This window comes from Rattus norvegicus, chromosome 3, assembly GCF_036323735.1.
Source record: "Rattus norvegicus strain BN/NHsdMcwi chromosome 3, GRCr8, whole genome shotgun sequence".
Taxonomy (NCBI): Eukaryota; Metazoa; Chordata; class Mammalia; order Rodentia; family Muridae; genus Rattus; species Rattus norvegicus.
In genome coordinates, this window is record NC_086021.1 from 110,628,832 (window position 1) to 110,654,882 (window position 26,051).

The 26,051-nt window shown below is 41.2% G+C and overlaps 1 protein-coding gene and 2 long non-coding RNA genes across 8 annotated transcripts in view; 2 read left to right on the forward strand and 1 right to left on the reverse strand.

Moving 5' to 3' along the window:
- Caprin1 (cell cycle associated protein 1) overlaps positions 1 to 26,051 on the reverse strand; it is a 78,920-nt gene that overhangs the window by 22,343 nt on the left and 30,526 nt on the right. For 2 of the 5 annotated variants that reach the window (XM_063284152.1, XM_039105438.2), the window contains exon 3: positions 11,363 to 11,572. In XM_063284152.1, coding sequence (XP_063140222.1) covers positions 11,363 to 11,572 — 210 coding nt within the window. Of the gene's footprint in view, positions 1 to 3,267; positions 3,329 to 11,362; positions 11,653 to 12,088; positions 12,228 to 26,051 lie in introns of those variants that run through there. The other 3 variants (NM_001012185.3, NM_001423164.1, XM_006234652.4) reach the window with 3 other exon arrangements.
- Positions 8,867 to 11,579, forward strand: LOC120101611 (uncharacterized). The gene is made up of 2 exons (XR_005502309.2): positions 8,867 to 9,461; positions 10,981 to 11,579. It is a non-coding gene; the product is annotated as an uncharacterized LOC120101611 (long non-coding RNA).
- Positions 13,532 to 26,027, forward strand: LOC134486415 (uncharacterized). Of its 2 annotated transcripts, XR_010065275.1 has the most exons (3): positions 13,532 to 18,899; positions 22,663 to 22,812; positions 25,140 to 26,027. It is a non-coding gene; the product is annotated as an uncharacterized LOC134486415 (long non-coding RNA). The 2 variants fall into 2 exon arrangements; XR_010065276.1 differs by having other exon boundaries at positions 13,532 to 22,812.

Consider the following 26,051-nt stretch of genomic DNA (forward strand, 5'->3'; position numbering starts at 1 on the left):
AAAAGTTCTGAACTGGGGATACTTGATTAGCTTATTTATACCTAATTTCTTCTTTTTCTACTATACATTTTTTTCATTGTTACTTGTATTTTGTGTATGTAGGGCTGTACTACCTGTATGTCTGTGCAGTGCCAGAGGCCAGGAGATGGCATCAATCCTTGGCACTAGAGTTAAGTTGTGTCTTTATGTGAGTACTTGGAATTCAACTATTATCAACATGGATATAAATGCCCAAACCACATTAACTTGAGAAGTCAACATTTTTTAAAGAGAGAAGAAAGCTACAATAAGAAATGTATCCACTGTGAGAGAAGAGGTACATGAACTGTACAACAATCTCAAGAAACTTCATCAGAATTTCAAAAAGCAGACCAGTTCTTTGGTCACAAGTTCCTGAAAGGGGGGGAGAGGGGTGAGAATGTAAGGCAAATTAATTCACTGCCATAGGTTCTCTGTAGCTAGCACTCTAACACCCTTTATATTTATAAGCACCCCCACCCCCGTTGTTCTATCAGCATATACAATACAGAATCACTGCTAAGACAGAACTATCTATTACCAAGAAAAGACAAGCTGGAAACTCTGTTCACTATTACAGCACATCAAATGTCTACAAAGCAAAGACTCCACCATTCTAAGTCAGCGAGGCCTGAAGTACAGCCATCAAACCAGCACCATCAGCTAGAGAAACTGTAAGAAATAAAAATACCACAGCACTATCCTAAACCTGCTAAACCAGAACTAAAATGCTAAACTATGCCGGGGTCCAGAATCTTCGTTTTATCATGCTCTCTGTGATTCTTTGCACAGCTAAGTTTGAGACACATATAGGTCAAACACACTAATTCCCTTGTAACAGTCCAGTAATACCTGGAACTTTAAATCTGAATCAAATTATGTTTTCCTGAATATGTGTTTTCATCACAAGGCAACTTAAACTTAAGAAACAAGCTGCCTAAAGGTTCACCTTCTAGACCAACTTATAATTTAACCCACTAACTACTCTGTAAGAAAAAAAATCCATTTATGATCCGAATACTTCTGTGATTTGCATCAAACCAAGAAGTAGGACCTGCTGAGTTCCCAATTCCTTCCTCTTTTCTTCTTCCCAACTAGTCTAAGATAAGCAGCTCTGTTTTACACACATTCCATGTCATGGTTCCATTGCAGCCAAAGGAACACATACAAAATAAATCTTTCTTCCTTTCAGTTGATTTTTTTCAGGTTTTTTTTAATCATAGCCATGAAAAGCTAACTCACACTAATTACCACCTTTTACTGAAAAGTAGTGCTTCTGTTAAACCTTAGTAATAGCTAAGGTACCAGAAGTTAAAAGTGGTTTATGATTGAATTCAGTAATAAATGTGGAACAACTTGTACTAGACAAAAACCTTAACAGCAGTAGCTTGCCATGCAGGTCAAGTCACATACTAAGTAGCCTTCAGTGGTAAGGGAGACACAAGCACTTCACTAACCCTAACCAGCAGCAATCACCTTATCTCTGAAACAGACTAGAAACAAATGACACTACTTTAATGCTTTTGCTCCCATTTTCACTTCCAATTCAAAGTTCAACTAGAAAGCTGATGCCCTCTTCTGCTGTCCATGAAGAAAAAGCACTCATACACACTTGGGTTTAAATTTCACAGTATAAAGTAAGTTAATGAATTTAGGAGAACTGGCTACACTAATAGGTCAAATAAAACAAAACAAGAAGGCAAAGATTAAACAAATAAAAAGATTCTTCCCTGAAGCCAGAACATGCCATCTAAAATAGTGATAAAAACAAATAGTTTTTAAACACAAACAGGTAAAATAGGAGCTATATTGGTAGCATAAAAAGATGAAGCCTACCACATCCTTGCTGCCTTGAAATACCAATTGTGAAAGTCAAATTAAGGTTTCTTTTTCAACTACTACATATCCTGAAATGTATTAAATAAAGTTTTTCATTTATAGTACCATGAAGATAAAATTCAAACATTTTCCCAAATAAATCTACGAAGAGAAACCCTATGACAGAAGTGCAACTACATTCAGAAGTCAAGCTTGTTTTACAGAGAAATAACTACACCAAGTACTATTCTGTCCCATTCTAACTTCAGTTTCTTCTTCCAAAAGCCAGCAATACTATGTGAAATTCAAGTTTAAACTTAACTATCAGATAGCTACCTTAGCAGCGAGGCACTATTGACAATCATATTTCACCCACTTATAAACTAAAAACTAGCAGTAAAATAACTTGCCATAATATATCCCAGAAAAGTCATGTATTATCTAAACATCCATCTTTTATGTCACCAAACTCCAGTTGTTAACTAGATTTACTCAGCCTCTGCCTTTTTCCTTTTTCCAATCTGAGATGATGATGATGATGATGATGATGATGATGATGATGATGATCAGCAGTGTATCTTAAGCTTCCACCCTTCCCAAAGAGCTCTGTCATCACCTTCAAAGTCTCTTTACTGACATAGGCAAGATGGGTATCTATGACAGATGTGCTCCCAAACTTTACTATTACAGTCAACAAACCCCACTAAAGAACCATCTTTAGTTATTTGATCTGTTTCTTCTAGTGTTTGCATGCATGTATGTATACGCACCATATGCACACCTGGTTCCCAGTGAGAGCAGAAGAGGGGCTCAGATACCCTGAACAGGTAGAAGAGGAGTTACAAATGGTTGTAAGCCACCATTTGTGCACTGGAAATTGAAAACAGTTCCTCCACAAGAGCAACACATGCTCTTAACGGCTGAACCATCCCAAAAGAAAACATATTCAATTATGCATTTAAAAAAAAAAATCAGGAGATGTGAGACTCCAAAAATAAAATTATCTAATTGCAACTAGTCCCAATAAAGACATCATCTGAAAACTCTGGGAAAACCAAGTAACTTCCGTTCTTAAAATTAATGAAACCTAATCTGAGACAGATTATAAAAGTGAAGCCTTAAAAAAAGAAAGAGCACCTGGTTATTATACTTTCTGTACCCAAGCCAAATAAATCCAGTAATACTTTAAAAACTACAAATCCAGACAAGGAAAGGTAAAGATTTTTCTTTTCTCTCAACTTCCTGCATTCATTAGTGATATTTCAAATTATTGCCTCACTCCCCACACATCACCTAGAGAAATACTACTTTTGACTGTACGCAATAAACAACTACTTCCTATCACTCTCCACTGAGAATTAGTAGCTGTAAAATTCATAAAAGCAGCAAAAATTGTCAGTTTTTTCAGAGAATAGTGGAGAAAACACGTACAACTCAGAAGATCTGTAACAGTTCTCTTCAAATGCTGAAGGCCTGTTCGTGTAGCATTAGTCTGCCCTAAACAAAAAAGTATTAAGAGCGTAAGATGAAAGTATTTCTTGGTATTTATTAGATGTTATCTAGTCTCATTCCAATTTTTTTTCAAAGTTAATATACAAAAGTTTCATTTCACACTTTAAAAAGATAATCCTGCAAAACCTTTACTGTCCATGCAGGAATGGAAGCAATTGACCTTGATAAGAAAAAGAAAGGGAGCTCCAACACCATCTACTTAGAATCACATTCTTACAAAATCTGAAGCTTGGGGCCAGACAGATAGAGCTGAGTGTGCTTTTGCCTGGTATTTCAAAGGTCCTGAATTTGATCCTCAGTATACCACCTAAAAAAGTTAAAGGTTGAAAAAAATAACAATCACACAAATCTACACAACTGAAGAACACACATGCACAAATTCATATTCATCCTTTTCCCCTCCTTGAGTCATGTAAATTGGAGATTGAGCCTGCTTTTGGAGGCAGGGTTTCTCTGTGTAGCCCTGGCTGTCCTGGAACTCACTTGTATACCAGGCTGGCCTTGAACCTGCCTCTGCCTGGGATTAAGCCCAGCAAATTTTTAAATTTCTGTGTTGGAAAAAGAATATTACAGGGGCTGGAGAGATGGTTCAGAGGTTAAGAGCACACTGACTACTATTCCAGAGAACCCGAGTTCAATTCCCAGCAACCACATGGTGGCTCAAAAACATCTATAATGGGATCCAATACCCTCTTCTGGTGTGTCTGAAAACAGTGACAGTGTACTGACATACAATTAAAAAACAAAAACAAAAACAAAACAAACAAACAAAAAAAAAAAACAAGGAATGCATTGTCTAAAATGCATGGTTCTAATGGTTCACAATGGTTCTAATACCAGGAATTACCTTTGCCCACCATACTAAAAGTATTGACAAACCCTGCTTATGCTACCAGAATTGTCCTACTTGTGTGCCCACCTGAAAAATAAAAACTCAAGTTTACTTTAAAAAAAAGAAAAAGGAAAAAAAATCAACACAAGTAAGTTTTCTATTCATGGATTAATCCACTTTAAGGATTGTTGGTGGTGCTACAAATATTTCTAGGTAATAATTTAGTCAGAGTATGAAATATTCCTCTTTAGTACATGTGTAAGGGAAGAACAGCAAAATGGTTTACTAGTGATCCTTACCTCCAATGAAATCACCAGCTTTAAAAACCCTCAAGGTAAAGAACCTACAGCAGTATGTAAAGATCCCCAAACTGCAGACAAGTAACAAAGCTTAAGCAGACTTCTGTAGCAGACTGACCAAAATCACACTTTACCCTTTCCTCGGCGAGTACAACTTTTTTAAATGATTTATTTTTATTTTGTGTTCATTGGTGTTTTGCCTGAAATGTCTGTATGAGGTATCAAAGTCCTTGGAACTAGAGTTACAAACAGTTGTGAGCTGCCATGTGGGTACTGGGAACTGAGCCTGGGTCCTCTGGAAGAACAGCCAGTGCTCTTAACCACTAATCTTAATTCTCCAGCCCAAGAAAACACGAATTCTTAATTCTACCCAGGAAAATCTCCTATGTTTTTCTACACATACTCTATGTAATAAGAGTACTCGAATAGCTGGTGGGAGATTTGGGGCTGAATTTTGCTTCTGCTACTCCTCTTCCCTCCTTTACTGCACACCCATTTATTGGGGGAACCAACATTACTAAGATGCCCAGGAGCCTACAATCTAAGACTCTAATCTGTTACTCAAATATTCCTGGTTTACAACATTTCAAGATAGAGACTGGCAAATATAGGCCTGGATCTGCCCAAAACAAAAACAAAAACAAAACAAACAAACAAAAAAAAACCATCTGGGCATGTGATACATAGCTGTATCCCTAGCACTGGAAAGGCAAACACAAGAAGTGCAAGAATTCAAGGTCAACCTCTTACACTGCAAATCTGAGGCCAGCCCTGTCTAGTATCATTTGCAGAGGTATGGCAAAAAGTCTGAATCAGTAAAGGTACACGACATCCGATGACCAGAGTTCAGTCACCCTGAAAACTGTTCTCTGGCCTCCAAAAGTACGCTGTGGAATCCGTGCTCTAGAACACACACATATAAACTTAGTTTAAATTTTTTTGAAGTTTCATTTAATTATAATAATGTCCTAATACCTGACATTGGTATGTTCACTGCCTAGACAGTTTACAAAACTCAGCAATGTAACCTTAGTAAATGTCTAACAAGGTGGGTTTTTTTGCACATTGAACTTTTCACCTTTTGGTTGTTTTTTTTTTTTTTGAGACAAGGCCTAAGTAGTCCTGACTGTTCTAGAGCTCAATATGTAAACCAGGCTGGCTGTGAACTCAGAGCTCCACCTACCTCTGGCTTAAAAATGCTGGGATTAGAGGAATATGCCAATACATCTAGCTGCATGGTAGATTTTTTTTTAATTGGATAGTTTATGTATTTACATTTCAAATGTTATCCCCTTTCCCAGTTCCCCCATCCCATCCCTGCATGTTGGATTTTTTTTTCTCCCTGCCCCCTGCATGTTGGATTTTTAAATGAGTAACTAAGGACTAGAGAAATGGCTCCGCAGTTAAGAAAGCTTCCTACTCTTGCAGAAGACCCAGATTTGGTCCCAACACCAACAGTGATTCACAACCATACTGCACTTAAATATATACACCCAGGCATAAACAGTATAACTACATAAAGAATCTCAGCACAATTCCTGTTGGCTGTGCAGACTACCAAGACAGGCAACATCAAAATAAACAGCCCTCCTCAATAGCGCAGGCCTTTAATTCCAGCACTTGGGAGGCAAAGGCAGACAGATCTGTGAGGCCAACTTGGTCTACACATAGCAAGTTCCAGGACAGCCAGGGCAATATACAGAAAAATCCTGCCTCAAAAGTAGGAGGGGCCATTAAAGGGGCTCGTCTGTTAAAGAGTACTTGTTGCTCTTGAGAAAGATACAGTTCCATTCCCAGCACCTACAAGGCAGATCACAGCAGTCTGTAATTCCAGTTCCTAGCCGGCACTATACAAACATAGAACATATAAATATATTCAGGCAAACATTCATATACATAAATTTTAAAATGTTTTAAAGAATTTAAAGTAAAAGCATTTATTTCATTCTACAGGGTAATTAAGGTAAACAATTACACCTAGGTTAAACAATATTATAAATTCTGAATATGCCTATGTACATTAGATCACCTTTTAAGATCTAGATTGGTTTATAAAAGCATTCTATTTGCTTTTCTGTAAAATGAATTGGGACTAAATTCTAAGGTGGCTTTTAGATCTAAAGAATTTAAGGTTCTATAACAACATAGTCATAAAATTAAATAAAAGTCAATCAGTCATGACAACTTTTACCAACAAATTTTTTTTACTAGATCTCTAAAAAGATGAGATGGTGTTGTCAACCTAGCCCAAAGTATAAACTTAGTTCAATTCCCAAGTAACTACATGGTGGCTCACAACCATCTGTAATGGGATCAGATGCCCTCTTCTGGTGTGTCTGAAGACAGTGACAATATACTCATATACATAAAATAAGTCTTTTGCATAAAAAAGATTATGACAAATCAGCCAGAAGTGGGGGCACACACATTTGATCCCAGCACTTAGGAGGCAAAGTCAGGCTGGGCTACAAGGATAGTTCCAAGACAGCCATGGTGGTTATACACAGAAACCCTATCTTTAAAAAAAAAAAAAAAGATTATGACAAATTCCCCATTCCCCACTCCAAAGACAGGGTCTTACTATACAGTTCTGATTCTCCTGGGATTTACTAAGCTTCTGCCTGCATGACAGAAGAGGGCATCAGATTCCATTACAGATGGTTGTGAGCCACCATATAGTTGCTGGGAATTGAACTCAGAACTTCTGGAAAAGCAACCAGTGCTCTTAATTACTAAGCCATCTCTCCATCCCCAACAAGTTATATTCATAATCTGCATATAATACAAAATGTATTCTTATTCACACAAGTATCCTAAAGTAAAATCTATCATTTAACCCATCATAACAACACTCATGATTCTATTCTTGCCCCAAAAAAGGAGTTCATAACTTAACCTTTTTAAATATCATACACCATGGGGGTGAGGGTCACACAAGAGAGCTGAGAACCAGTTACCTATCAGTGTTTTCCCTTGGAAACAAAGTAACTTTGTGTAGTGGCACTCCTTTTAAGCCAGCACTCAGAAGGCAGGAGGAGTGAGCTGTGAGCTCCAGACCAGGCTTGCCTACATAGCCAATTCCAGGATGACCAGAGCTGCACAGAGACACTCAAAAAAACAAAATACAACCTTGCTCTTAAATTAAGCATCATCATGGTTTTTTCTAAGACAAGAATATAAAACCAAGTAACTTTAGACTCTGCATTGGGAATGAATGGATCTTACAAAACTAATTAAGAAGCTAACTCACCCAAAACCTGAAATGTCAAAACAAAAAACCCTACATTAGCACAAGAGAAAACTTTATCTACTAAATAGTTTAAAGAATGAGTATTAAAACATGTAACACAAGCCCTGTACAACAGTTGCATCGAAAATTCTAAGAGACACACTGCAGGTCTAGAAAGGTTAGCCTATTTAATAAATAATATAAAGACATAAAGTGCATATCCTTTAGCAGTGGTTCTCAACTTCCCTAATGTTATAATCTTTTAATATGTTCCTTATGCTGTAGTGACTCTCACAAAATTATTTGTGTTACTACTTAATAATTGTAATATAAATATCTGTATTTTCCAGTAGTCTTAGGTGACCCAACCCGCCCTCTAGTGAGGTTGTAACCCACAGGCTGAGAGCCACTGTTTTAGGGACTGGGTAAAAACATACATTTCTCAATCAGTTTGAGTTTCAGCTAAGCTTTTTTAAAACTAAGAGAACACTAGCCAACCTTTCACCTAGTAGAGTTGCCAGTCATTTTAAATGCCATCTATTAAAAACATCCTTTACATCAAAACTGATTAATCTTACGCTATAAAATGAGTATCTCTTAAAATTCAGACTTTTTCCAAATATTTTATATAGCCTAAAGTCCTGAGAACTGCTGAAAGAAAACTAGGTATTATTTAAACCCAGTATTATTTGTATTCTAGTGGCTAAGACTTTAACATTTACATGTGATTTTCTATAGCCTAAAAGTCAAAAAAACAACCAAGCCATTTATTAGGCAGAATTTCATATACTTCTGATGCAGGATATTGGAACACTCTATGACCCCCCACCAATGGGAAATGAATAAAAAACTGTGTTCTTTTTTTTTTTTTTTTTTTTTTTGGTTCTTTTTTTCGGAGCTGGGGACCGAACCCAGGGCCTTGCGCTTCCTAGGTAAGCGCTCTACCACTGAGCTAAATCCCCAGCCCCAAAAACTGTGTTCTTAAATGAAATACAATTGTATTGGGTCTCTACCTTACAGTGATACTACATTACCAGTAACTTTTGTTAGGATGCCTTCTTAGTCTAGCCAGCTGTAGTATGAATAGGTGATAATCAAATGTGGCCATAGCACTGGAGTTTCTAAAGAACTATTAAAACTGATTCATTGGGGCTGGGGATTTAGCTCAGTGGTAGAGCGCTTACCTAGGAAGCGCAAGGCCCTGGGTTCGGTCCCCAGCTTCGAAAAAAAGAACCAAAAAAAAAAAAAAAAAAAAATTGATTCATTGAGTAAATCCTACTTAGGTACATTACAACTGCTCAGTCCTACTGAAAACATCTTATAGGGCAAACTATCCAGTAATAGAAAAATAAAAAACCAGATGTGCTCATATTAATACAAAATCCAGTGCCTTGAGTGCATCTCCAAAAGTAACTGTAGTTTTAACAGCCAGTAAGATACGGTATCAAGAGTCGAGTAAGGGAGCAGCTCAGCTTGTGCTTTATAACTTCATCTTTCCACTGTTCTTCAGCAACCAAAACACTGACAACAGAAATGATGTAAGACTTTTTATGTACATTTGTTTGTTACATCATCACAAGATACTACTATCTGAGTCAATCTCTATAACAGTAAGTTCATTTCTCCACTCCCAGTTTTTGAAACCTGTTTCTCTGTATATTCCTAGCTGTCCTGAACTCTGTAAAACAGGCTGGCCTCACACTCGAGATCCACATGAGCGCTGGGACTAAAGGAATGTACCACTATGGCCCAGGTGATAATAACATTACTCTTACCTATAGTTAGCCAGTTACGGTGCAAGTCCCCATAGGGATAACCTAGATTTCTGTGTCTTGTTTTCAAACATACTTAAGTACTTCAATCTGTCACCTCACAAATACAATGACTGCTACTCAATGTTATTCTTTAAAACATATTTGAAGATTTTGCAGCCACTAACATATATACCTCAAATATTACATCATTAATGCTCATGTTGGTTCCTAGTCTAGAAGAAACTGAGTTCCCAGAAATTCCAAAAATTAAACCATTTGTAGCAACAGCCAAACTAACAATATTGCTTATTGCATTAGGAAATTTTAAAGATACCCAAGTTAAACTCAATTTCACACAGGGTACTAAACACAAAGCAAGTATCAGAAAATGCTGGCATGAAATTCCATATATGAATGTAGCTTACAATGTTTTCACTATGTTAATACATTTCCCAATTAATAAGAAAATCTTATCAAAATAACTAAAGCTTGAAATCTTGTTAATGAATATTCTCAATTTCAAATAAAGTCCGGGAAATTATAGTAAAATGGCTACTCTTCAACAATGAGGCAGAAAAGTAACAAAAGTTAAAGTTTCAAACTCACCAAAAATGGAAAATCAGTAGACAAACTACCAAGATTTAAATATCCTGTTTTTTTTTCCCCCAACTTACTACTTATAGCTCAGATTTTTAGCCAATAATCCTATCTCAATAATATCCTCTAACTAGCTAAACAAACTCCTTCACGGGAATTTTTCAAAATTGAAAACTATGCCCTAGAGAGCAGCAGGCATAAGTTATATTTTATTTACTGTAAAAGGGCAAGTTAGAATAACAGTACCAGGTATAATTGCCTCCGTTTTTACTCTACTACTTCTCTTATTCAGGGGAGAAATTTACTTCTACCTAGACTCTTCCTCTAAACAGTGTTGGTACACCGTCGTATACTAAACGCATAAAACAAAAAGCTGATTTAAGTAATCTAACAGTATGGCCCAGAATGGCTAAATATTAAAGCCAAAAATGGAGTGGGTGTGGCTCCACTTTTTTTGAGAGGGGGGGCTAGGCGGGGCTGCTGCCTGGTCTCTGCCCTCCCCCTCTGCTTTCGCTTTGTGCTCACAATGCAGCTCCTGTACAGCGCTTCCCTCTCCCGCAGCCGCCGCCATGTTAGACACTCCATGTGCCCAGAGCCTCAGAGGCAGTCTCCAGTCTAATCTAGATCCACCTCTGAAGGATCGATGATATCTCCCTGAGCTTTTAGAATGCTGAAGCAGTAAAAAATAATAAATTAAAAGAAAGTCATTGCAAAAAGAAAAAAATATAATAATAATCATTTTTTAAAAACTACCTCGTGACTAGGCTGGGCGTGAGGTTCCAAGCATCTAGACAATCGAAACAAAGAGGAAAACGTAGAGAGCCCATCAGAAGGGGGCGGGGGTACCCAGGTGAAGACCTGCTTAAATAGGACTTGACTCAACTGCAACCCTAGTTCAGACCTAGTTCACATCTTTTCTAGGGAAGAGGGGACTGAGCCATTCCACCAGCCTCCAGCCTAGGTAACAGAGGAAAACGCCAGTTACAAGGCAAGAGCCGCTCAACTCCACAAGCAATCTGCTGGCCGGGCACAGTTTCTTCCCCATGGCCTTCATCAGAAGTCGGGCCTTGGTTTTAGAGAATATGCAGCAATGGGCCCCACCACCCAGGCAAACCGGTCACAAGGCGGAAAGGGCCCGCACAGCCTGATGTGAGTAACCGAGGCCTAGAGGCAGCGCCGCGTTCGGGTCAGGTGACAGGCACCTCCCCGAGGCGCCCGTTTTCTGGGCAAGAAGCTCCATCCACCGCAGAGACCGGAGTAGGGCTGGAGCCACAAGCCCTCCCTCTCCATTATCTCCTCGCACCTTTTTCTTCTCAAGGTTCCGAAGTTTCTTGTCGATCACGCCGAGAATCTGCTTCATGGCCTCGGTCTGGACCGCGCCGGTGCCGGTTGCCGGATGCTGAGAAGCCGGCGCAGCTGCCCCGGCCGCCGCCTCACTCCCGGAGGAACCGGACGGCGGCGGCGGTCCCGACGATTTGCTGCCGCTTCCGCTGTGGCTGGTGGCCGAGGGCATCTTTAGACCGAGAAGAGAGGAGAAAAGAGCGGGAGGGAAGGACAAGAGCAGCAAGTCAGGAGACGGACGGGGAGAGACGCGGGACAAAACGCGCAGCGGGCGGGAGGCTGCGCGCGCGCGGTGGGGGGAGGGGGCGGCGCGCGCCGCCGGCAGGAAGGGGCACGCGGGCACGCGCGCGACCCGCCAGCGGGGCGCCGGACAGCCTGCCCCTCCCCCTTCCTGCCCGCCGCGGGGCACCGAGCTCGCGCCGGGGGCGGGGCCTGGCACGGCCGCCGCCAACCGCCAAGGCAACGGTCTCCATCGGGGCAAGTGGCACCCGTTGCCTTGCAAGAACGACAGGGACAGAGGTCAGGGCCAGGGGTAGAGAAGGGCACTGGGAGTGACCGGGGTGGGGGTGGGGGTGGGGAGGCCTTGAGCGAGTCCTTCTAGCCGTTCGGACCGCTCCGAAGGTAAAAAGGACACCCAGGTGCAGCGGCCTTCTTTCCCTTCGGCGCCTTGATCCGGGATGGCGCTCACCGTGCGCGCGCTGAGCCGTTGGACGTCTGGAGTGGGCAGCCGAGGGGGGCAAGGGTAGCGCTGCGTTGCGAACAGAGACGTGCGCTCCGTGGGCGCAGACCGCTTCGCCCTGTCCCCGCTGCACTGAGCTGCTCCTAGTGGGACAAGAGCCGGCGCGGGAGGGACTTGGCCAGCCTGCGCTCTGAAACGAGGGGGGCGGGGGGGATAGGGAGCGAGGGCCTTCAAGTCGTTGGGGCTGCCCTACGTAAATGCCTGTCGAAAAAGGTCACCAGACCGTGCCTCCCGTCCGGCCTTGTCCTCTGCCCCAGGTTCCTGCCCCTTTTGAAAATCTGGAAAGTACCCCACGGAGGCCGCTGCTGCAGACTCTTGAGTTTTGAGTGAAATCTAAACTGGGGTCCTTCAGGCGAAATCTCTTGACATCCAAACAGGGACAATAGGTGTCAAGCAGCAGGCTCCGGGGCTGAGGACTGCCCCTTGTAGAGCCCATATTTGGAGGGAGTGGGGGTTGGAGGGGCAAAGGTTTCTGCAAGTAAGGGGTGCGTGGGGTGGGTGGTGCAATCCCAGCTTCTAGAATTCCTTCTATATGCAAAGCATGCAAACTCACCCTCAAAGGTCTGAGAAAAGACAACTTGCCACATAACAATTATACAATAACCTAGGTATTATCTGTAGAATGTATGGAGAAGGAGCATCTTTAATGGCTTTTTGATGTCCTAAAATACTCCCACTTATGTTAAAAAACTGTCTTCACCTACCCTGAGATGAGTAACTCTGAGATAAGTAACCAGTAGGCCCTATCATGAATTACTTATCTTTCCCCAATGTGTTTTAAATTTTACCCAAAACTTTAAAGACTGCTAGATGGGGTGGGGATGGAGGGACTTTTATCCAAGAGAATTATTTCGGTGGGGGGGATCAAAGTGAGGTGGACAACGAGTAAAAAAAAAATGAGTGCTCTAGAGAGAGGTACAAAAAGGAATATGATCCGTGGAAAATTCAGCAACATGATGTATGAGAACAATAAATGACCAACTTATAATTTAAATTCCATGAAAAGGAAATTTAGAAGAGGATTCTATCAAAGTCACTGTTCCCTGGGTATTAAAATGAATAATACTGGCTGGCACCAGTATATCCTGAGGGAGCCTGGAGAAACAGCAGCACCCTGTGGACTTGAGATATTCCCGTTAACCATAAAGTCTGTAATCTGTGCTTTTAAATATTTATCGAGCACCTTATGGCATACTAGGAAGTCTTCAGTGCTAGAGATGATGAACAAAACATTTTTTTTTCATGGAGTTTGTATCAGGCGGTGAACACAAAAATAACAAGGAAACCAAAGGAAGAAAAAAAAGGTGGTCAGTGAAAGCCTTCCTGGGTACTTTATAGCCTGGAGGAAGCAAAGAAAGCTTGGGGGTGCGGGGGGGGGGGTTGGGGGGCGGTAAAAAGAACACCAGAGAGCAAGATCCGTGGCTTGGTTGCTCCTGCCTTTAGTCCAAGCACAGAGAGGCAGAGACAGGCAGAACTCTTAGCATAAGACTAGCCTAGTCTACATATTAAATTCCAGACTGAGCAAGAGTGACCTGTCAATCTTAATGGGTTTCACAGTGGCTAGAACAAGCAGTAAGAAAGCCATAAAGGGGCCTGGCTTCAATATTTGCTGAGTGACATGGCTAATGTTCATTTCATCAAATGTGTTTTAAATCACTTACATCCTAGCTCTGGGGAGGCAGAAGCAGGTGGATCTCTGAGTCTTAGGCCAGCATGGTCTACCCAGTGGGTTCCAGGACAGTTAGGGCTATTACACAAGAGAAATCATGTCTGGAAAAACCAAAATAAATAATTTTTAAAAACCACCCTTACTGCTATATAAAGAATTGTCAAGAAGTGTGTACTGGAGATGAGAGGCTAAAGTAAAACCAAAAGCCAAGAGACCAAGGAATGGACTGTTGAAATCAACCAGCCTAGAGTACTATAGCTCAAACCAGGAATACGTGGTGAAGTGAGTTGGACTCACTGTACATTGTAACTGTAGAGCAGTGACAATGGTAACCAGGGTCAGATTCATTTTACACAGTAATAGAGGAACCAAAAGATTTCCTAGCCAGCTGTGTGTCAGCTGAGAAGAGTAAAAGTTGACCTAAGAATTAAGTAAACTATTTAGCACTATGATAAAAAATATTCTGTCTAGAGAGGATTATGATCCTTGTAGCTACTTGTAACTCCAAATATAAACCAATGTCATATCACTATCTTACCTCCAAGCCAAACCTATTGAAATTTGCATTTTAATCAAATGTTGAGAATTTTGGAAAGTTTTGACAAATTGATTGAGCACAACTTGACCAATGTCTTTGAGAGCAGACATTAAGCGCTCCAGTAGACAGCTTCTCCACAGACCTAAAAGATCAGAAGCCTCTGGCATAGAACCCTACTACAGTCTGTTGTAACATGCTCTGTGGATAATTCTGATGGATGCCAAAGTGTGAGAACCAGGGCCAGCAAGATGTCTCCATAGGCAGAGGAGTGGCCTCCATCTGATTTTTGTTTTATGGGTTAGGTATATGAATGGAATGCATGTCTGTATAGGTGATGTGTGGCCAAGCGTGTAGAGGCCAGAGCAAGACCATTGTCTTCTTTATTCTGTGCCTTCTCACCTGTGACAGCATCTCTCTCTGTAAGGGAAACTCACTATTTTGACTAGATTGGTGGCCAGAGAACTCTGGATCCTCCTGACTTTTACCGCAATGTTGGGGTCACAGACACAACCATGCTCGACTTTTTACATGGGTCCTCATACTTACAGAATAAATGTTAATACTCATTAAGCTATCTCTCAGATCCATTTGTTTTCATAAAGATGTATTGAAATATATCTGCCTCCATGTATTTTCTATGGTGACTTTTATGCCACAGCAAATCCGAGTTAAGTCACTGTGACACAGAGTATACAACATCTAAAATGCAAGCCAGTAAGATGGTTCAGTAAGAAAAAGCACTTGCACCAAACTTGACAACCCAAGTTTGACCTCCAAGAACCACATGTAGAAAGCGAAAATGGACTCCAAGTTGATGTCTGACCTTAAATATGCTTTTGGTGGAATGTGCATGCCCACAAATGCACACCCAGCAAAAGTCACACATCTAAAACATATCTGTAACAGAAGTATTCATATCCCTGCCTGAAACAGGTTTTGCTTATCACAGTGCTCAGTAGACCAGAATGCCAGAGAAGCTGTTGATTACTATGCTGTAAGACTGTTAGACGTATCTACAGGCACATGCCTTTAATCCTAGCACTTGGAAGGCAGAGGCATCCTGATCTCTGAGTGAGACCAGCCTGGTCTACTGAACTAGTTCCAGGACATCCAGGACTACACAGAGAAACCTGTTTCCAAAAATGAAAAAAGTCAATCAGGTGTTTCTGGTAGTGGGAAAGGGGGGCTGTTAAGACAGGATCTTACTATGTAGCTCAGGCCATTTTGAACTCACTATACTCCTGCCAAAGCCTGAGTGACAGGATTACAGACACACATCTCCATGGCTGGCTCTAGAAGTTAGTCAAACAACATAGGCCAGAGTTACATGACACTGAACAACAGGATCAAGACACAATATTCTGTCGGCACCTAGTTGGGAAACTGAAATACTTGCACATGTAGCTGTTGTGGTTTCACTTTCCATACTCTTATCATCTCAATCCCTTTTCTTTCTGCTCTGATAATCTGGAACAGTATCAGCAAGTCCAGGAAGACCAATACATTTAAGGGAAAGCTGTATCTTTAGGCTGACTTCCTGCCTAGCCCGATGCAGTGATCTCTGTAAACCAAATGTGTCTGTTTCCTGTTTGAAAGAAGGGAAATGTTTATGCAAAACCTTAAATCACTGCTGTTTTTTTTTCTTTTTTTTTTTTTATTAACTTGAGTATTTCTTATATACATTTCGAGTGTTATTCCCTTTCCCGGTTTCTGGGCAAACATCCCCCTAATTCCTCCCCCTCCCCTTCTTTATGGCTGTTCCCCTCCCCATCCTCCCCCCATTGCCGCCCTCCCCCCAACAATCTAGTTCACTGGGGGTTCAGTCTTAGCAGGACCCAGGGCTTCCCCTTCCACTGGTGCTCTTACTAGGATATTCATTGCTACCTATGAGGTCAGAGTCCAGGGTCAATCCATGTATAGTCCTTAGGTAGTGGCTTAGTCCCTGGAAGCTCTGGTTGCTTGACATTGTTGTTCATATGGGGTCTCGAGCCCCTTCAAGCTCTTCCAGTTCTTTCTCTGACTCCTTCAACGGGGGTCCTATTCTCAGTTCTGTAGATCGCTCCTGAGAGACACAGCCAGAATACAGCAAATCACTGCTGTTTTTAACCTTTTGGTTCCTCCATTAGAATCATTGTATTGGTGAAAAGAAGTATAAAGAGTATTCTAAGCAAACCCAAGGGAGAGTGCAAAGCAGAGGAAAACATTGGCCAAGTGTCCTTAAACCTTAGTACTATGCACAATAGTACATTTTAACAACCCAGATTTCCCAAGCTGATACTCATTTTAATACCTGAGACCACAGTATTTTGTTGTTTCCATAGTGATACTAAGTAACAGAAGTACTTAAATAGTAGACTAGCCTTAAATTCATTTGTAGCCCAGGTTGGCTGTAAACTCAGCAATCCTCCTGCATCAGGCTCCCAAGTTCTGGGTGATAGCAAGTTCATGTGTACCAAAAAGATTTTTCATCAAGTACATCTTTGCTTCAGCTTGACACAGAAACCTGGTGAAAGTATGAACATCACACAAACACGGCTCTTAAAATCTCTAAATTATTTTCATTTTAATATAAATCAAAGTATTTCAAGTATACTTTTCTAATTACCCCCCCTCCTGTGAATTCAGCTAATTATAGTTCATTTAACCTAAGCTTTGCCTTTTCACCTCTTTTCAGAAGCAGTATCAGGCCTGCCAATTTTTTTTTGTCAATATTATTTCCTCTGTATTTGTACATCAATTTGACACTGATTACCATATTTGATCCATCTCTTTGCTGACTTATTGGCCTAAATAGTAATTTATATTCTCTTATGTACACATTTTCTTGCAATATTATGCCTAAATATAGAACAAACATACTTTGTAGGGAAATATAGTATGTTCAGAATGGGATTTGTTATTTTTAAACTTTCCCAGATACTGTTGTTTTTGTTTGCCTGTTTGTTTTTGAGACAGGGTCTCAAGTAGCCCAGACTGGCCTCAAACTCGATATGTAGCCAAGGATGACCTTGAAGGGTTTTTGGCATATTTTTATATGGATGGATGCATGTCTGAGTATAGGTATATGCATGTGAGTGTACATACCATGGAGGTCAGAAAGGGGCTAGAGCTGGAGTTACAGGTATTTTAGAGCAGCCCAGTATGAATCTAGAACCTGGATCTAGAAACCGAATCCTCTGGAAGAGCACAGTGCTCTCTTAGACACTCAGCCTTCTCTCCAGCCCTGACCTGAACTTTTGATCCTCCACCTCTCAAGTGCCGGAGTTACAGGCTTGTGCCAGCAATCCTGGTTTATATCGTGCTGAGGGTTTCCAGCTGCATCCCAAACACTTATTTTATTCTTTAATGTTGTGTTTGAAATTAAATCTCAGTTTTCTCTCACATTACACAGTTCTTCACAGACAAAGGTATGTGGGGATGGCACCAACTCAGCATCATCCAAGTCTGGATTCTGCAGGACCCTTGGAGGATCAGCATTCATTCTCCAAGTGTGCTCCACTCAAAACTACCTGTATATACCTTGGCCATGGGTCTGCTTGCAGGTTTGACAGCATAAGACATTGAACAGACCACCTGGGCTTCCGTTCATACCCTTGTTTATTTCTGTCAGGCTGGCTCACTCTGATACATAATCATGCACTCACCTCACCATGAGTCACTCACTCTCCAGCCATTCCTCACTCCCCTCAGCTTCTCCCTTTAACTTAAAAATGTGAAGGCTAATGGCCAAGAATATGGAGGTGGATCAGGTAATCTTTGAAACCATACTTTCTGCCATAGTTGAAGAAAGGAAAAGGTAGTCAGCAACCCAGAAAGATTGTAAGACACCCCACATCTTTCCAGACACACCACCTCCCTGGGGAATGGTCTGAATGCCCCAGCTAACTGAAGGCTGCCATCAGCTGTATAGCTTTCTGGCATATGAGAAAAGCTGCCTGGAACTCTACAAATATAGTTGCAAAATGCTCATGGGAATAATCTTTTAACCAGTGTTCCAGTGAGGACACTGTGCTGCTCATTTTGAAAGAAATGAATAGTGAAAAAAGGACTCACTCTTTGCCCCCATGAAGGCAACCAGCCAGTGACTATGAACCTTAAGTTAGTGACATCTGGACCTTGACATGAAATATACCCACTGTGCCCCAAGTAGCAGTGCCCTAATATCCAACATGTCAACTGCAGAACACATTAACTGTTCCCACATAGCTGATGCTGTGCTCAGTTCACCTGTGGCTCTCTCCTTCACAGGCTCCAAATCCAGCTTCTTCAAGAGTCCTACTGTTACCAGCCCTTAGATTCTCTTTTCAGACTATCTACAGAATTGAAAAGGAAACCCAAAGCCTATGTACAGATTGGCTGGTGGCTGGACTCAAAGCCACCCCAAGAGGGAAACTGCAAAGGGACAGTTCAAGGTTGACCATATTCCATGCTGCCTATTTCTGTCATAGCTAGTACTGAGCAAAAGTGCTTTCTCACCCCAATACTCTTAGAAGAAAGACCAAGAAGACCAATTTACCACATAATGAAGGGCCAGCAACACCCACCCAAATAAAGTAAGTAAAGATATCTTTTTAAATGTTGTGGTCCATTTGAAGGGCAATATATGGGGAGGAGAAGGGAAGGTGTGACCAGGTGTATCCCACTCTATCTAATTTAACCAGAACACCAAACTACACAGAAGTTTCAAATTCAGCCCACCCATCTAGTTCAATTTCAGGAGCTCTGAAACCTTTCATTTTCTTTTCTCCATTGGGAGAGACCCAGGGGAGTGTAGTCTGGAGCCTAGAGTTTCTTAGGAACACACAACATTTAACACACTACAGATGAGACTTACAACAAGTCTCCTGGCCCCTCAAAGCCGAAGCAGGACCAGCAAACCAGGAGTGGAGGTAGAGGCAGAACCAAGGGTCTCTAGACTATCCCTGGAGTCGAGCTTGATATTCAAGGTATACAGCACAGGAATGGTGGGATGATCTGGTACTACAGCTCTGGAGGTCCTTCTCACTGGGGTCCTTGAAAGCAAAACATTTTTTTTTCTCTTTCCAAGATAGAAGAGGTCCTAGGATTTCTGTGAAGTGAGAGGAGAGCTGGGATCTCAACTGCCTGAGCCATGATCTCCAAGATGATGACTCTGTCTGTCTGGAGCTGCATGAGGTGCCTTCAGGCAGATTTTAGCACATTCTGGAGATCTGAGCTTCATTTCTAATGAAAACTCAAAGGCTTAGTGGGTGGACTCCTGACCCCAGAGTGCTGGGAGAGCCCTCAGGACTGAGTTTGCCTCTCTAGAGGTGTCTATGGGGACACTCAAGTTTCCTACTCAGCAGCCAATCAGGATCAAGTTAAAAAAAAAAAAAGCTATATTGCCGTTTCTTAAAAAACACTCTTAGAAACTATATTCAATGATCAACGTAATAAAAAAACACTTTGGCCAAAGACACTGAACTCTTCCATGTACTTGTTTAGGTGAATTGCATAGTTTTAACCTCATGGTTCTACTTTAGAGCTTGTCTACCTTTGCTCCTCGGAGATATCTGGAAATATATGGAGGTATTTTGTTTTTATGACACAACTTAAAGGAGCAATGTTAATTGTACAAAGTAGATGGAAGTGAAAGATACTTCTAAAGGCCATAGTGTGTGTGTGTGTGTGTGTGTGTGTGTGTGTGTGTGTGTGTGTGTAACACTATCACTGGGGCCAAAATGACAGTAATGCCAAGTTTGGGAATGCCTGTTTCATTTCAAGAGGAAAAAAATGTTTATCAATAACATTTTATATTAAAAACATTGAAACGACATTGGCAAAAGAGAAAACACTTAGAGACTGTCTTGGTGTTATTTTGCAGAGACACCACAACTATGGCAACTCTTATAAAAAGAAAGCATTTAATTGGGGCTGGCTTACAGTTTCAAAGGTTTGGTACATTATCAACCTGTTGGGGAACATGGCAGCATGTAGGCAGACATGACGGCTGAAGCGGTAACTGAGTTCTATATCCTTATTCACAAAGAAACAGGAAGAGAGAGAGTCTCTGGGCATTGGGACACTAGTCGTGGTTCTCTAGAATAACAACTTACAGAAAGAATCTCTCTATATAAAGGAGACTTACTGGAATGACTTACAGGCTACAGTCTAGCTAATTCAACAATGACTGGCTGTTAACAGGAAATCCAAGAGTCTAGGAGTTGCTTAGTCCGCAAGGCTGGATGTCTCAGCTGGTCTTCAGTAGATATTGAAATCCCAAAGAGGTAGGCTCTAAAGCCAATGAAGAATGCATCTGCTAGCAAGGTGAGGAGGGCAAGCAGGCAAAGAACAAAAGCTTCCTTCTTCCATGTCCTTATTTAGACTTCCAGCAGAAGGTGTGGCCCAGATGAAACCTGTGTGTTCCCACCTCAAGATCCAGATCAAAGATGTGCATCTTCCTGCCTCAAAGGTCCAGACTAAAAGTGGCTTTACCCATTTCAAACCAAGCCCCTCCCAAAAAAAAATTCACTGGTGTGCCCCCTACTTTTGGATTATAATTCACTCCAAATGTAGTCAAATTAACAAGAATAGCCATCACAGTTGGTATGGGCTTTTGAAACCTTAAAACCCAATCCCAGTGACACACTTTCTCCAAAGAGGCCTTACCTCTTGATTCTTTCAAATAGAGCCATTCCTTGGTGATTTAAGTATTCAAATCCATGAGCCTATGAGGTCCATTTTTATTCAAATCAACACAGAGGCAAAGTGTAAGCAAACATAAAACTAAGTTATAGATAATTACCACTTATTTTGGAGGGTGATGTGCAACTATAGTCTTTTTCAGACAAAGATGATGTGAGTTACACAAACAGCCCTCTGTGAATAATAATTTAGAAAAGAATATCCTTCCAGGTAATTACTCCAAAAATGTTACAAGGACTAAAACTAGGTGTCCCAAACTTATACTGTGAACAAGTAGAAGTATAAAAATAGATGTTCAAAATATTCCTACAGCTAGCCAGGATGTCCAGTATTTCAAGACTGACTTTCACACCTAACAATACAACTTTCCTTGAGTTACTGTTTACCCCTCAGATGTTAATAAATTTTAAAATTACATTAGCAGGGAACAGGGTGGACATGTGTGGCAATTAGAGAAAAAACCTGCAAGAATTGGTATTCCCCCTACTATGTGGGTCCTAGGATTCAAACTGAAGTAATCAGGCTTGGCAGGAAGTGCCTTTGCTCACTGAGCTATCTCACTTGCCCATTCCTTTTTCTTTTTTAACATTGATAGTTAGGGATTGGTTCTAATGCTTTGAATTAATGATTCTAATGATTTGAATTAATTCGGCTCTCAAATTTGGAATCTGCATGTCCAAACCTTGAAGGTCCTTATTCCCAATAGGCTTTTGATCAATCAATAAAGAGCCAACAGCCAATGGCTGGGCAGGTAGATTAAGGCGGGACCTTTGGATTTGCAAGGTCTAGAATTGGAAGAGAGAAAGGCAGAGATGCCATGATGGGGAAGAACCCAAAGGCCTGCTGCGGCATGTAAGAATCTCGGTGGCCACACAGGCCACTTCCCCAATTGTGTTTAGGGTAGCAGAGATGAAATACAGATTTTAAAAGATGTTAACTCAGGAGTAATAGAGGGGATTATTTGCTAACAGCAAGAAGGATTAGAACTGCCAAGTCTGAGCTAGTCAAGACATATTCAGATTAACTCTCCTGCTCCTGTGTGCCTGTGTGTGTGTCTTTCATTATCTTGTGCAGATGCGCTGGTAGAACTGGTTGGGAGCACAAAGTGGTTAATTACTGCTCCAAGAATGCAATTTGAAAGTTTCTTGTAGGGTTTTCAGTGGATGTAGAATTGCAAATGAAAAAGGGATGTGAGCCCCACTCCACAGATCTCATCCTAGAGAGAGGGGTTCCCAAAATGAGAAAGGACTGGAGACTTCTAAATCATCTGGTATTATTAAAATTAAGACTCCAGGGTTCCATCCAAGACATTGTATCTGTTTCCCCAAATTTAGCACTTGAGAGCAATGCATTTAAAAAAGTCAGGGTGGATGTGGTGACTCACACCTTTGATCCTACCACTTGGGAAACAGAGGCAGTCAGATCTCTGTAAGTCTGACCAAAAGAGGGAGTGCCAAGACAGCCAGGACTACACAGAGAGACCATGTCTCCAAAAACAAATAATACATAAAAATTAAATATCCCTTTTGCACACCTAAATTTGCGAATCTCTGTTAACTAGAAGAGACTGGATGTGTTATGCATTTCTACAAAACAAAATGCCCAAAATATTCAGTTTTTCTTCCCATACTATCAACTTCTCTCTCTTCCCAGGGAGTGATATTAAGTAAAGAACATTGACAATCACCACACAGGTGGAAAATGTCTGCAAACTCTAGTGACTGATTCTGGAAAGAAGCAAACATTCTAAGATGGGAGAGAAACCGTCGAGAGAAACATGTTGGGAGAAGAATGCATACAATGGTGAATGGAAGTTCAGGGGAAGGAAAAGGAGGGGTAACTGAGCCCAAGTCAGCAGGGTGGGCCGGTGGTATGAAGCACTGAAGAGTGCCGTACACTCAGGGCTCCTTGAGAGCCCTCCATGTGCTATAGAGATGGCCCACAGGTTAAGAGCACTGGGTGTTCTTCCCGAGGACCTGGATTCCAATGCCCAACGCCTATGTTGCAACTCGCAACCATCTCTAATTCCAGTTCCAAGGGAACCAACACCCTCTTCTGGCCTCTTCAAGCACCAGACATACATGTTGACAAAGCACCAATATCCATAAGACAATTTGAAAATAGAATTAAGGCGCTGCCTATGGACCCACACCCTGTGTATTTGGTTGACTAGAATGGCCAATCCCGTACGTTGGGTGCACTAAGGGCCTCTCAGCCTTATTATGACGCTAATCCTGAAAGTTTGAAGACTACAGAGAGCTAAAGGATTCAAGAAATTTTAAATTTTTACTAATTTTCATTTTAGTGTATGGGTATTTTGCCTGCCCGGATTTCTATGCAACACGTGAGTACAGTGTCCTTGGAAACCAGAAGAGGATGTTACTTCCCTTGGAACTGGAGATACAGTTGTGAACTACTATGTTGTTCCGGGAATCTTGAAAAAGCAGCCGGTGCTCTTAATTGCTAAGCTGTGTTTCCAGTCCTCTCAAGAAATGAAATAACTAAACAAACATATAAATAAATGTGAAATTATTAGAAAGGAAAACACCAATAGGAAGAATGAATTGTGTGCTTGTTTGTTGAGGCAAGTTCCTGCCTGGCCTGGAACTTTCCTGGTAGACCAGGCTGGCCTTGATCTCACAGAGATCTACCTGCTCCTCCCCCTGCCTCTTGAACACTGGGATTAAAGTTTGGAACTACTACTTCCAACAAGACAGAATTTAAATAACGGAAGATAGCAGTAGTATACTATAAAACTACATTTTCTGCTGCTACTCTTTGGTTTCATAGTGGATAGGCTAGACAAAGGACAGAAAGAACTAGCCAGTTCACTCTAACTAATCTAAACTGAATGCCTCTGGGGGCCCTGCACGACTTCAAGATCTGAGAAATGAACAGATCTCTGGTATACTTTACAATGTGGATGAGTCTACATAATATTAAATCAAAGTAACTAGGCACATAAAGGCATGAAAAAGTATTCCCCTGATGTTCCCATGAGAACTTAAGATCATCTACGAAATGCATAAATAAAACTGCAGATAATTCAGCTTCTGACAGTTAACTTTTTTTTAAGAATATTTATTTTATTGTATGCGAGTATACTGTAGCTGTCTTCAGACACACCAGAAGAGGACATCGGATCCCATTACAAATGGTTGTGAACCACCATGTGTTTGCTGGGAATTGAACTCATGACCTCTGGAAGATCAGAGCTCTTAACCACTGAGCCATCTCTCCAGCCCCCGACAGTTAACTCTTGATACTTGGTTCTCCGATCCCAGATTCTAAGCATCCTTTCTTTTCAGAGTTAGAAAAAGGTCTCAACTTGTGTTTTGTTTGCTTGTTTCTTGGCTTCTTGTGTTTGGTTTAGTTTTGGGGTTTTGTCTGTTTGTTTTGGTTTGTGTTTGTTTTAGTTTTGATCTTTTGAGAAATGCTCTCTCAACACAGCCCTGCTTGTCCCAGAACTCACTATATATAGACCATTTTGGCCTTAAATTCACAAAGACCTAGCTGACTTTGCCTCTCAATTCCTGTGATTAATTGTAAGCTACTGCACTTGACCAGCTACTGGGATTCTTGAAGTTTCTCGCTTAAATTAGTAGTCAGGTTAAAAAGCAAACACAGGGGGTTGGGGATTTAGCTCAGTGGTAGAGCGCTTGCCTAGGAAGCACAAGGCCCTGGGTTTGGTCCCCAGCTCCGAAAAAAAGAAAAAGAAAAAAAAAAGCAGCAAACACAGAACCTAGACAAGAATTAAGGGCATTTTGGTTAAAGATCAACTAAGGAAATAAAGTCTCTTAGACAAAACTTAACCACACACACAGGCTTCAAATGCCTGGGGATTGGGCAGGCCTCAGCTTTCCCTTCTGTGGTACCAAATGCACTTGACCCTCTCGTGCAGCAGAATTGGGCAGAAACAAGCAGCATGTCCTAGTTTACAAAGCCATTAGGGCTTTGCCTCAGAGAATAAAAGCAGGTTCTGAATCTACTGGAACGACTTATCCCCTTGTATGAACTAGAAAATGTGTAAAGGAAGAGAATGAATGTTTGGATCCTAAGCCTGTGACAAAGTCATCATGTCTGAGTAGAACACCTCAGAAAATTGTGTTTTTCTTTTCTTTTTCATCTAGGAGTCAGTACTGTTGGGCCCCTAGATCATCAAAGATCACTTGTTTTCACTGAGTGGATGTTCCCCTGGGCTTGTTGGTCACATCTGGCCAAAGCAAATCACACTGCAAAGAGTGAGGTCTACAGACGACAGAGGAATAGGTTTAATCTTGATTTTACTGACAGTCACAGGAAGTGAAGAAGAATCTGTTCAAGTTTTCCAGCTCAGTTTATTAAGACAATCTGAACCTTTGGAATCTGAAATTATCACACAAGGGAGACAAGTTGAAGGCTCAAAGTCATCTGATTGGAGCACCGAGAGGAATGTGACCTCGTTTTCAACCCCAGGAGAGTGAAACAGGATATATTGGTCTAATCAGAACTGCATTTTCTAAAGTTCATTCTGGTTGCTTTGCAGAAAATAGATCTGAGAGAAGCAAATGTGAATGTACGAAAATGAGAGGTTGCTGCTGTTGTAAAAGTGACTGTGGCTTACACCAAAGACTTCCAGGAGATATGGAGAGATTCCAATGGGGAGAAAGACATATATATTATATTTTATATACAGTTTGTCTGTGATGGTTTGAATAGGAATGGTCCCCCATAGGCTCATGTGTTTGAATGCTTGGCCCATAGGGAGTGGCACAATTAGAAGGTGTGGCCTTGTTGGAGGAAGAGTGTAACTGTGGAGGTGGGGCTTTGAGGTCTTAAATGTTCAAGCTACACCCAATGTGAAACAAATACAGTCTTCTCCTGGCTACCTTCAGATCAAGGTGTAGAAATCTTGGCTCCTCCAGCACCATGTCTGCCTGCACCCTGCTATGTTTCCCACCACAATGATAATAGACTAAATCTATGGAACTGTAACCCAGCCCCAATTAAATGTTTTTCTTTGGCTTTAAATGTTTAAATGTTGGCTTGGTCATGGTGTCTCT